General features: G+C 59.7%; 1 protein-coding gene across 1 annotated transcript in view; it reads left to right on the top strand.

Annotated features, from left to right (window-relative positions):
* DNAH17 (dynein axonemal heavy chain 17) overlaps window positions 1-12161 on the top strand; it is a 59422-nt gene that overhangs the window by 32572 nt on the left and 14689 nt on the right. Inside the window, 17 exon segments of the mRNA XM_029056831.2 lie at window positions 443-581; window positions 1632-1859; window positions 2754-2891; window positions 3423-3555; window positions 3917-4044; window positions 4566-4714; window positions 5398-5680; window positions 6129-6302; window positions 6562-6769; window positions 7288-7453; window positions 7562-7664; window positions 8692-8839; window positions 9661-9752; window positions 10047-10208; window positions 11096-11260; window positions 11377-11568; window positions 11659-11925. Coding sequence (XP_028912664.1) covers window positions 443-581; window positions 1632-1859; window positions 2754-2891; window positions 3423-3555; window positions 3917-4044; window positions 4566-4714; window positions 5398-5680; window positions 6129-6302; window positions 6562-6769; window positions 7288-7453; window positions 7562-7664; window positions 8692-8839; window positions 9661-9752; window positions 10047-10208; window positions 11096-11260; window positions 11377-11568; window positions 11659-11925 — 2875 coding nt within the window.

Below are 12161 nucleotides of genomic sequence, written 5' to 3'. Positions count from 1 at the left end.
CTGACCTGACAAACCTGTGTCTGCCCCAATGCTTAAGACAATGCTTGGCACATAGTAAGTGCTTAACAAGTACCGTGGTGGTTGTTATAATGTGCCAAGCACTGTGTGCAGCGCTGGGCGAGTTACAAGATAATCGAGTCGGATCCAGTTCCCTTCCCACAGTGAAGCTCTAAGAGGGAGGGAGACCAGGTGTCTAACCCCCATTTTCCAGAGAAAACTGAGGCCCGGAGAAGTGAAGGGACGTGGCTAAACAACCTCTGTGGGGGCTGTGCGTGTTTTTAAACAAGGAGACGAGGAAGGGATTGGTAAATTCCAAGTTGCGGCTGCGAGATTTTCCCGGGAGAGAGGAGGATGTAGGCAGAGGCAGGAGGGAAAAGGTGGGATGCGACAAAGGCTAGCTGCCCTCGGGATCTTCCCCGCCTCACCCCACTCCCGCCCCTAGGCCCTGCGCGATGGTGGTCCCGGACTTCGAGCTGATCTGCGAGATAATGCTGGTGGCCGAGGGCTTCCTGGATGCCCGACTGCTGGCCCGGAAGTTCATCACGCTCTACACGCTGTGCAGAGAGCTGCTGTCCAAGCAGGTACTGGGCAGCGCCGCCCCCCCCCCCACCCCCCCGGTGGGCAGGGGGTTCGTTTTGTGTCCGTTACTTTGTTATATTCTACTCTCCCAAGCACTCTGTACAGTGCTCTGCATATAGTAGCGCTCAATAAATAGGATTGATTGATTGACAGAGGTAGCAGGAGGAAGGAGACGGGAGTAATATAATGATGGTATTTAAGCGCTTACTATGTGCCAGGCGCTGTACTAAGCACTGAGATGGATACCAGCAAATTGGGTTGGACCCAGTCCCTGTCTGCGTAGGCTCACAGTCTTAATCCCCATTTTCCAGATGAGGAAACTGAGGCCCAGGGAAGTGAAGTGACTTGCCCAAAGTCACCCAGCAGACAAATGGCAAAGCCGCGATTAAAACCCGTGACCTTCTGACTCCTAAACCCGAGCTCTATATACTAGGCCATGCTCCTTCCCTATGTAGATGTTAGTGCTTCAGCAGGGTTAGGGTGTCTTCGGGGCGGACCCGAAAGCTACAGGTGGTTGTGACTTCACAAGGATTCAGGGCACGCAGAAGGGCTGTGGTGCCGATAGTTGGGAGATCGAGGACGAGACGAAACGGGGAAGACCTCCTGGAGGAGATGGGCTTTCCATCATTCATTAATCAGTGGCATTAACTGAGCACTTAATACGTGTAGGCCGCCGTACTAAGCGTTTGCGAATACGACAGAATTAGCAGACCCGTTCCCTGCCCTTAATTAGCTGAAGAGGAGGGGAGTGACAGTTCACCAGATGTGAAGGGGGACCGAGCAGGAGGGAGGGCGGGAGTCAGGGGTGAGAGCAACGAAGAGCGCAAGCAGGGGTGGGATGAGAGGCGCGCGCTCAGAGAGCCACAGAGACCCTCCGGAGCCGGGGGCGATCTGGTCTAAACCTGAGCAGGGTCCCCAGCTCGGGCCCGGTCCCGAAGCCGTTGGTGTCAAGGTGAGCGGGACTCGGTTGCGGGCCTGTTTCTCATTTGTCTTGGACCAGTCCCAGAACTGACCCGGCTAACCCCGCTCCCCGGCCCCGCCATTTTGTCCAGGACCACTACGACTGGGGCCTGCGGGCCATCAAGTCGGTGCTGGTGGTGGCCGGCTCGCTGAAGCGAGGAGACCCCGGGCGGGCGGAGGACCAGGTGCTCATGAGGGCGCTGCGAGACTTCAACATCCCCAAGATCGTGACGGACGACCTGCCCGTCTTCATGGGGCTCATCGGGGACCTGTTCCCCGCCCTGGACGTCCCCCGGAAGCGGGACCTGCACCTGGAGAAGGTACAGTCACCTTCCCTCCGGGGGGCTTCCATTTCAGTCCCCACCCCGCTGCCGGGGTCACCCCACACCCGCTTCCTGCTGGGGGGGACCTGGGGCGAGTCACTTCACTTCTTTCCTCACCTCATCTGGAAAAATAGGGATTCAAATCCATGTTCCCCCATAGTTTGAGAAGGCCACGTGGGACAGGGATTGTGTATGACCGGTTATCTTGTATCTGCTCCAGTGCTTAGAGCAGGGCTTTGGCACTTAGGTTTAACAGATATTATTATTACTATGCATTCGGCGTCACTTAATGGCTAGAGCATAAGCCTGGGAGTCAGAAGGAACTGGGTTCCAATCCCGGCTCCGTCACGTATCTGCTGGGTGACTCTGGTTAAGATACTTCACTCCAGCGCTTAGTACAGTGCCTATAGAGTCAAGTGCTTAAGGAATACCGCAGTTATTGTTATTCTCTGGGCCTCAGTGATCTCATCTGTAAAATGTGGATAAGAGAGGGAGCCCTATGTGGAACAGGGAGTGTGTCCAACCTGATTAATTTGTATCTACCACAGCACTTAGAGCAGTGCTTAGAATAGTGAGAGCCTAACAAGAACCATAATAATAATTATTATTATCATAATCTTGCCGGTGTCCTGCTGGGGCAGGGACAGGAATCAGGAGTGGAAAGCGGAGTTCGCTGTGACCGCCCTCCCACGTCGATGTGTGTGGGCAAACTTTGGCTCTCGGGGGCTCTAGGCCCTGCCCAATCTGCTTTCCCCATCCCTTCGCCCTCTTGGGGAGGAGTAGGAGGTGCCCGGGGAGGATCAGACAGGGCGCCTCAGAGCTCAGGACCCAGGCGGCGGCCCCTCCCGCCCCACGGTCCGGCCCCCTCTGATCTCCATCCCCCGTGGGCAGCTCATCAAGCAGAGCATCCTGGACCTGAACCTGCAGGCGGAGGACAGCTTCGTCCTGAAGATCGTGCAGCTGGAGGAGCTGCTGCAAGTGCGTCACTCCGTGTTCGTCATCGGCAACGCCGGCAGCGGCAAGTCCCAGGTGAGCGCGGCCCCTTCGGGAACACTGGGAGAGCCCCCTCCGGGCGTGATCCCCCACCGGGAGAGAAGGCAGCACCCCCGGGGCTCAGGGTAGCGGTCTGGAGACGTAGGGGCCCTTGTGTAGTGCCTACTCAGGGCTTGGCTGAAGTGAGTACTTACTCCTCTCTTCCGTTTCTCTGCTGGGTGCTTTCTCTGTGAGATGTTCAACTTCTTTGGGCCTCAGTTTCCTCATCAGACTCTGAGCCCCCTGTGGGACATAGACTATGTCCAATTTGATGAGCTTGTCTGTTCCCCAAAGCTTAGTACAGTGCCCAGCACATAGTAAGCGCTTAACAATTACCATTAAAAAAAAAATGTGAAGAGAACCTCTGTGATGTTGTCCTGGGCCGGCCCGGCTACCAGATGAGAGCACGTCATGGTCCTAGACCTCTTAGTTGGCCCGACTCGGTCCCGCCCACCCTCTCTCCCCTGCCCCCCGGCCCGGTTACGGCCGCGAAGGTCCCTCGTGACCGCCCCCACTCTGGGCCCTCAGGTCCTGAGGTCCCTCAACAAGACTTACCAGAGCATGAAGAAGCGGCCCATGGCCGTGGACCTAGACCCCAAGGCCGTGACCTGCGACGAGCTCTTTGGCATCATCAACCCGGCCACCCGCGAGTGGAAAGACGGTAGTCCGCCCCGCCGCCCCCGGGGAAATGGCCTCTGACCTCCGCCCTCGGGAAACACGCCTGCGTCCGGGCCGGCCGGGGCTGCCTGGGGAGGGAGCCCCCGTGAGCAGAAACCGGACCCCCACGCCCCGACCCCCAACCCCCAGCCCCGCTCTCCACCGCTGTCGGAATAGTAGCAGCAGCGGCGAGGGGATTTACCGGGCCCTGAATAGAGTCCCTGGGAAAGTTGGAAACAAAGGAACCCATTCCCTGCGTTCTGGGAACCTTCCTCGAAGGAGAGGGTCTCCCCTAAAGCTCCACCCAGAAAGAGGTCCCCTGAGCGGCCCCACCTCTTCCCACGCCACCCCCCGTCCCCTCCCAGGCCTGTTCTCCACCATCATGCGGGACCTGGCGAACGTGACGCACGACGGCCCCAAGTGGATTGTCCTGGACGGGGACATAGACCCCATGTGGATCGAGTCCCTGAACACCGTCATGGACGACAATAAGGTCAGCGTGGCCGAGGGGCAGCCGGTCGCCCCTGCCGGGGCGACTGTGGGCCGCCGAAGGCTGCCGGAGCCTGGGTCTCTGGGGCAGTTGGTCACCCTCCACCCTCAGTGCCCCGGGGGGCCGCCTGGGGCCCGGGACTGGAGGAGGAAGTTCAGCCCCCCACCCCTTTGGGTCCTCCAGTGTAGTGGGAGAGACAGGACCCATCCGGGCTGGCCGGAAGCATCCCCCCAAGGTCTCCGAGGGGCTGTCCAGGTTCAGGGCCCTCCCCGGTGGGGACAGGGAAGCCCCACTCTAGCTCCCCCACATCCCAACCCTGGGAAACTGGGGTCTCCCAGTCCCGAAACCCAGGAAGGCTCCTCCCCTGACAGGGATGTTTTGGGTACCGCTGAACTTGGAGGGGAGGAGATGGACTCGTTGACCCCTTGAGATCCCCTTACGTTGGCATACCCACGGGGCCGGGCGATCCTGCCCTGCGGCCCCCCGTCCCGTCCCCTTACCTTGGCCCCCCCCGGCCCCCGCAGGTGCTGACGCTGGCCAGCAACGAGCGCATCCCCCTGAACCCGACGATGAGGCTCGTGTTCGAGATCAGCCACCTGCGGACCGCCACCCCGGCCACGGTCTCCAGGGCCGGGATCCTCTACATCAACCCGGCCGATCTGGGCTGGAACCCGTGAGTACACCACGGGGCGGCAAGGACCCCTGGGGCCCTCGAAACTGGGCCTCCCCGCTCCCGAGGGCGAGGATCCTTTCTGATAATGATCACGATCGCGGGACCTGGTGACCTTTTTTTTAAAATTTTTGTGTTACTGGTTAAGCGCTTACTGTGTGCCGGGCATTGTACTAAGTTCTGGGGTCGGTATAAGTTCATCACATTGGACATAGTCTCTATCCCACATGAGGCACACAGCCTTCATCCCCATTTGACAGATGAGGGAATTGAGGCACAGAGAAGTGACATGACTTGCCTAAGGCCACACAGAAGACAAGAGGCAGAGGCAGAATTAGAACTCGGGGCCTTCTGATTCCCAGGCCCGGGCTCTGTCCACTCGTCCACGACTGCTTCAGCTCTCAGTACGTGACAAGCGCTGTATTGAGCACCAGGGGAGGCAATCAATCAGTCGGTTATCATATTTATTGAGAGCTCTCTGTGAGCAAAGCATTGTACTAAGCACTTGGGCGAGTACACTATAACAGACACATTCCCTACCCATAATCTAACAGCCTAGAGGGAGAAGTCAACCAGGCCGGGCACAGTCCCTTTCCCTCCCGGGGCTTGCGGGTTAAGGGGTGTCCAAGCGCCCGGAATGAGGATTCCTCTGGCTCCCCGTCCCCTCCTCGACCCGGCTCCCCCAGGGTGGTGAACAGCTGGATCGAGAGGCGGAAGGTGCAGTCGGAGAAAGCCAACCTCATGATCCTGTTCGACAAGTACCTGCCCACGTGCATCGACAAGCTCAAGTTCGGCTTCAAGAAGATCACGCCGGTCCCCGAGATCACGGTCATCCAGACCATCCTGTACCTGCTGGAGTGCCTGCTGACACCCAGGAACACACCCCCGGACTCCTCCAAGGAGCTGTACGAGCTCTACTTCGTCTTCGCCTGCTTCTGGGCCTTCGGGGGGGCCATGTTCCAGGATCAGGTGGGCACCCCCCACCCCTACCCAACTCCGGGAGGGCCCTCTTGAGACCTGGCCTGGCCCTTCGCCTCTCTCTGGACCTCGGTTTCCTCCATCTGGGAAATGGGGAGCAGATACCTTGAGCTCCCTCCTCCTCCGGCTGGGAACGTCGGGAGGGCCTGGGACCGTGTCCTCTCTGGCCCTCAGCACGAGGCTCAGCACCGAGTCGCCATTACCGTTACCGACCCCTGCGACACCTGTCATCTACCCAGTGCTCTGGGCCTGGAGCATGTGGGGAGGCAGTGGAGGGGCAGAGGGAGGGAGGGCTTCTGGAGAAGCTTGGATCACCCCCCCCCACCCCCCACCCCAACACACACACACACACCTGGACCGACAACGGCCCCGGGGCCGCCCCCAGCGGTCACCCTGGTGGGGAGGGTGGATCGGACGGGCCCGCGTGTCGCTCTTCCAGCTCGTGGACTACCGGGTGGAGTTCAGCAAGTGGTGGGTGAACGAGTTCAAGACCATCAAGTTCCCGTCCCAAGGCACCATTTTCGACTACTTCATCGATCCGGACACCAAGAAATTCGTGCCGTGGACCGAAAGAGTGCCCGCCTTCGAGCTGGACCCGGACATCCCTTTACAGGTGACCCCGTGCCCCCTTTACCCCGGGGCGAGCTCTGAGTTGCCTCGGTTTCCCCGGGAAATTCCCGGTCACCAGCCCCTGGTCCGTCGCTGCTCCGGTTCAATCCCCAGGCAGTCAGTGCGCGCTAATTATCGAGCGCATCCTCAGTGCAGAGCGCTGTCCTGAGCCACTGGGGGAGTCCAATCCAGTCGGTAGTTCCTACCTATGCCCTGAAGGAGGTCTTTAAAAGCCAAGCTCCTCTATCTCTGGCCTCCCGCAGGCTTCCCTGGTGCACACCACGGAAACCATCCGGATCCGCTATTTCCTGGACCTCCTGATGGCCAAGAAGTGGCCGGTGATGCTGGTGGGCAACGCGGGCACCGGCAAGTCGGTCCTGATGGGGGACAAACTGGAAAGCCTCAACACCGACGAGTACGTGGTCCAGGCCGTGCCCTTCAACTTCTACACCACCTCCGCCATGCTCCAGGGTGAGGCTGAGGACCACCCAGCCGGGAGCTGAGTGCCATGATGGGGGGGCATCGGGGGAGGGGCAAGAGCAGGAGGAGGAAGAGGAGGGAGGAGGATGGTGGTGATGGGGAGGGAGAGGCCCGGATTCGCCACTCGTCAGCTGAGTGAACTGGGGCGAGTCACTTCGATTCTCTGGGCCTCGGTGACCTCATCTGTAAAATGGGGATTAGGACTGTGAGCCCCACGTGGGACAGGGACTGTGTCCAACCGGATTGGCTACAGTGCCTGGCACATAGTAAGAACTTAACAAATACCGTCGTTATTATTATCTAGCGTTTAGAATAATGCCTGGCCCATAGTAAGCGTTCAACAGATACCATTTAAAAAAAAGGAGGAGGAGAGTTCTGATCGGGAGGAGAGGGAAAAGGAGGAGAAGGACAGGTGGGAGGAGGAAAGAAGAGGAGGTGATTTAGGTTTTGCCACGGCTGACAATGCCCCCTTCCCCCTCCCCTGTGGGGGCGGGGCCCGCCCCCGACAGGCGTCTTGGAGAAGCCCCTGGAGAAGAAATCTGGGCGGAACTTTGGCCCGCCGGGCACCAAGAAGCTCATCTATTTCATCGATGACATGAACATGCCCGAGGTGGACAAATACGGGACGGTGGCCCCACACACCCTCATCCGCCAGCACATGGACCATGGACACTGGTAAACCACTGGTAACCCCCGGGGCCGGCCACCCCCTACACCCCGGGTCCAGCTCCCCGACGGTGGCCGCTTGACCCTCCAACACCCTCCGCCGTCCCCCTCCCACAGGTACGACCGGAACAAGCTGACCCTGAAGGACATCCACAACTGCCAGTACGTGGCCTGCATGAACCCCACTTCCGGCTCATTCACCATCGACTCCAGACTCCAGGTGGGTGGCACAGGGAGAGTCAGTGCGGGATGGTCACGGGTAGCCATGCTAACCGCGTGTTCCAACGTGTGTGTGTGTGTGTGTGCACGCACGTGGGTTGGGTCCAACTTCAGACTGCCCTGCAACTAGGAGGAAAAAGGCCTACGCTTTCACAGAAGCCTCTGCTTCAGTGACCGAGCATGAGAAGGTGTTTGCCATTGGCAGTCTCCTCGCCTTAGCTGGGAAGCAGCGGGCACCCCATTCAGTCCATCAATCACTCAGTGGTACTAATTGAGCGCCACGAGGTGCAGAACCCTTTTCTGAGCGCTCGGGAGACCATCTGGGGGGCAGGAGGGAGGTCCAGGTCGGGGGAGGGGGCCCCAGGTCTGGCCCCTAGCTGGAAGGAACTTAGAGGGGGCTCCAGCTCGCCCAAGGTTCATGGGTCGGCCCAGCCTGCTTTTCTAGAGGAGAGGATTCCTCAGACTTGCTCCTTCAGCCCGACCGATCCATCGGGTGTAGTTATTGAGTGCTTATTGTGTGCCGGGCACAGGGATGGGCTCACTTCCCCCTCCAATTATAATAATCATGATAATTTATAATAATTGTGGCATTTGTTCAGTACTTACTAGGTGCTAAGTGCTGGGGTAGATACAAGATCATCAGGTCCGACACAGTCCCCATCCCACACGGGGCTCACATCCTAAAGGAGAAGGGAGAACAGGGATTGGATCCCCATCTGACAGACGAGGAAACTGAGGCCCACCGAAGGGACTCGACCAAAGTCACACAGCGGGGAAGTGGCGGAGGCAGGATCAGAACCCAAGTCCGGGCTCTTTCTGCTGGGCCTCACTGCTTCCCCTGCTTAAAGACTCCGACGGCGGGTGGGGAAGGGGAGGACTGGGTTTACTCCCCTGGGAGGAATTTGGTCCTCTGAGCCCCTCGTAGGGCCGGACCCCCGGCCTGCAGGGATCCGGCCCGCCCCCCTCGCCCCTGGGACCCACCCCCCGTGACCCACCCCCGTGACCCGCTGTGGCCCGCTTGGTTTCAGCGCCACTTCTGCGTGTTTGCGGTGAGTTTCCCGGGCCAGGAAGCCCTGACATCCATTTACAACAGCATCCTAGCGCAGCACCTGGCCCTCCGGGCCGTGCCCATGTCCATCCAGAAGATATGCGGGCAGCTGGTGGCAGCAGCCCTGGGTAAGTTGGACCCGTCGAAACCTCGCCTTGTCCCGGACCCCGCCTCGCCGCCACTGAATAACCGCGGCCTCTGTTATCCGCTTAGTCTGTGCCGCGCGCTCTGCTCCGCACTGGGGTAGGTACGGTGCCATCAGGTCCTCTGATTAACTTGTATCCACCCTAATGCTTAGAACAGTGCTTGGCCCATAGAAAGCGCTTAACAAGTACCTTAATTATCATTATTATCAGGAAAAACCCAGGCCCTGTCCTGCCTGGGACTCTCAGTCTAAAGGGGGAGGGAGAGCAGGTATTGAAGCCCCTTATAACAACGGGGAAACTAAGGCCCAGAGAAGTGAGGTCACAGAGCGGGCGGGGGCAGAGCCGGGAGGAGAACCCCGGTCCCCTGACTCCCAGTCCCGGGAGGTTTCCCGCTGGGCTGTACTTCTTCTTTGGGACTCCGGATGTGGTTTTAAGGGAGGCAGGTCCCTCGGGGGGGATTCGGGAGACCCATCTTGTTCACTGGCAGGGCGGCGGGCAGGGGAGGAGGAAGGTCCATGGCCCGGAGAAGTGGTTCGAGCCTCAGCAAGGCTTGGGCGGCTATCGTGGCCGCTCAGGGTGAGGCCACGGGCTCTGGAAGCCTGGAGCCCTCTTCCCGAAGCCACTGCCAGTCACTATGACAGTGTCTATTTCTCTGTCTCTTCTCAATTCTCTATCTCTCTCCCCTCCTCCCTCTTTCTCTCTTCTCTCTTTCCTCTCTGTCTCTCTCTTGCTCTGTCTCTCTCCTCTCTCCTCTCTCTCATCTCTGTCTCTCCTCTCCCGTCCCCGCTGCTCCCCGGGGACAGCCCTGCATCAGAAAATCTCGGTCACGTTCCTGCCGACGGCCATCAAGTTCCACTACGTCTTCAACCTCCGGGACCTCTCCAACATCTTCCAGGTACCGTCCTTCCTGCACCCCGCCCCCACCCATCGGGCCGGCCTACCCCTGACGGGTAGTGAGGGAGCGGGGTGATAAGGGTGTGGGAGAAGAGGAAAGGAAGGTTTAGTCAGGGAAGGCCTCTGGGCGGAGATGGGCCTTCAGTAAGGCTTGGAAGATGGGGAGAGGCATTGTCAAACAATCAATCAAGACCAGTGATTGATTAATCCTATTTGCCCTCCGGGGTCCCTGTGGCAGAGGGCGGCGGAGGGGAGGGGCAAGACCGCAGCCTAAAGACCGTTTGTCGGGGCCCAGGGGCTGCTGTTCTCCACCGCGGAGATCCTGAAGAGCCCGCTGGACCTGGTGCGCCTGTGGCTGCACGAAGCCGACCGCGTCTATGGCGATAAGCTGATCGACCAGAAGGACAAGGAGATCCTGGAGAGAGTCACCGTGGCGTCCACCAAAAAGTATTTTGACGTAAGCAGCGCCGCCGGGGGCCCCCGCCCGCCCGGGACCACAAGCTGAGAGTCCGGAGTTCTGATCCGAGCTCCGCCAAGTCCCGTAATAATAATAATAATTGTGGTGTATGTTTCTATGTGTCAGGCACGGTACTAAGCACTGGGGTAGATACGTGGGGGCACAGTCTTAATCCTCATTTTACAGCTGAGGGAACTGAGGCACAGAGAAGTGAAGTGACTCACCCAAGGTTACGCAGCAGACAAGTGGCGGAGGTGGGATTAGAACCCAGGCCCTATCTCTTCTCCTCTGTCCGTCCATCGGGCGCAAATTATTAATTATTAAATGGGTGGACGGCCCCATCTGTCACTTTTATTAGCCCAAAATGGCCCGCCTCCCATGGGCTGGCCTCGGTCCCAGTTGGGCTGGGAACCAGGGAGTCAGCGAGCCACAGGCCTGCCCCGGGAAGGGCCACCACGGGGCTCGCTGCCGACGGCGATGCCCAACAGCGGCGAAGCCTAATGGATAGAGCCCGGGCTTGGGAGTCGGGAGGACCCGGTTTCTAATCCCGGCTCCGCCACTTGTCTGCTGTGGGACATCGGGCAAGACGCTCTGCTTCTCTGGGCCTCCGTGACCTCATCTGCAAAATGGGGATTAATACTGGGAGCCCTTTGTGGGGCTTGGACTGTATCCAACCTGATTGGCTCGGATCTACCCCAGTGTAAGCGCTTAACAAATACCATTTAAAAAAAAATAAAGAACAGGTCCGGGCCCAGTCCGGAGGCTGGAGGTCAGAGCGGAGAAGGGAGGGAGGAGGGGTCTGGGAGTCATGCCTGGAAAGAGGGGGACCCCAGGATGGCTGCCCCTGGTGTTCTGCTGTCCCCTACCCACGCTTTCTGTCTCCACAGGATCTTGGCGAGCAGGTCATCTTTGCCAAACCCAACACTTACTGCCACTTCGCCCAGGGGATCGGCGAACCCAAATATAGCCCGGTACCCAGCATGACCAGCCTGAATAAACTTCTGGTGGAGGCCCTGGAGAGCTACAACGAAGTCAACGCCGTCATGAACCTGGTGAGGGGGGACGGAGCCGCCCTCCAGCCCAGGGACGCCGCCGGGGGTTGGGGGGCTGAGGCCTCGTCGGCCGCTAAAGCCTCGGTCACCTGCCCCGGGCCTGACCCCTCCCCCAGGTGCTGTTCGAGGACGCCGTGTCGCACGTGTGCCGGATTAACCGCATCCTGGAGTCCCCCCGGGGGAACGCCCTGCTGGTGGGGGTCGGAGGGAGCGGGAAGCAGAGCCTGTCCCGCCTGGCGGCCTACATCAGCGCCCTGGACGTGTTCCAGATCACGCTCAAGAAGGGCTACACCATCCCGGACCTGAAGGTGAGGGGTGGGAAAGCGGGGAGGGAGCACGGGCGCTGGGGCCGCCCGGGGGAGGGCGTCCCACGGACCCCCACCCGGTCTCTGCCTCAGCTGGACCTGGCGGCCCAGTACATGAAGGCGGCGGTGAAGAACCTGCCCACGGTGTTCCTGATGACGGACTCCCAGGTGGCCGAGGAACAGTTCCTGGTGCTCATCAATGACCTGCTGGCCTCGGGCGAGGTCCCCGGGCTCTTCCAGGACGACGAGGTGGAGACCATCCTGAACTCCATGAGGCCGCAGGTCAAGTCCATGGGCCTGCCCGACACCCACCAGACCTGCTGGCGTTTCTTCATCGACAAAGTGCGGCGCCAGCTCAAGGTGGGCGGAGCATTATACTGAGCACTCGGGGGGAGTAAGATCAGTATCTTTGAAGTCAGTATCTAACTGGGCGCAGAGCACTGTACTGGGGGCTTGGGGGTGTATGCTAGAGGTGGGAGGCACGATCTCTGCCCTCGTGAAGCTGACAGCCAAATGGGAGGGGGAGCAGAGATCGTTACCCCTGCGGTTTACAGATGGGGAAATCGAGGCCCCCCCCCCCCCGAGGTTAATCGACT

Source organism: Ornithorhynchus anatinus, unplaced genomic scaffold, assembly GCF_004115215.2.
Source record: "Ornithorhynchus anatinus isolate Pmale09 unplaced genomic scaffold, mOrnAna1.pri.v4 scaffold_264_arrow_ctg1, whole genome shotgun sequence".
Taxonomy (NCBI): Eukaryota; Metazoa; Chordata; class Mammalia; order Monotremata; family Ornithorhynchidae; genus Ornithorhynchus; species Ornithorhynchus anatinus.
This window is presented reverse-complemented; position numbering and strand designations above follow the sequence as displayed.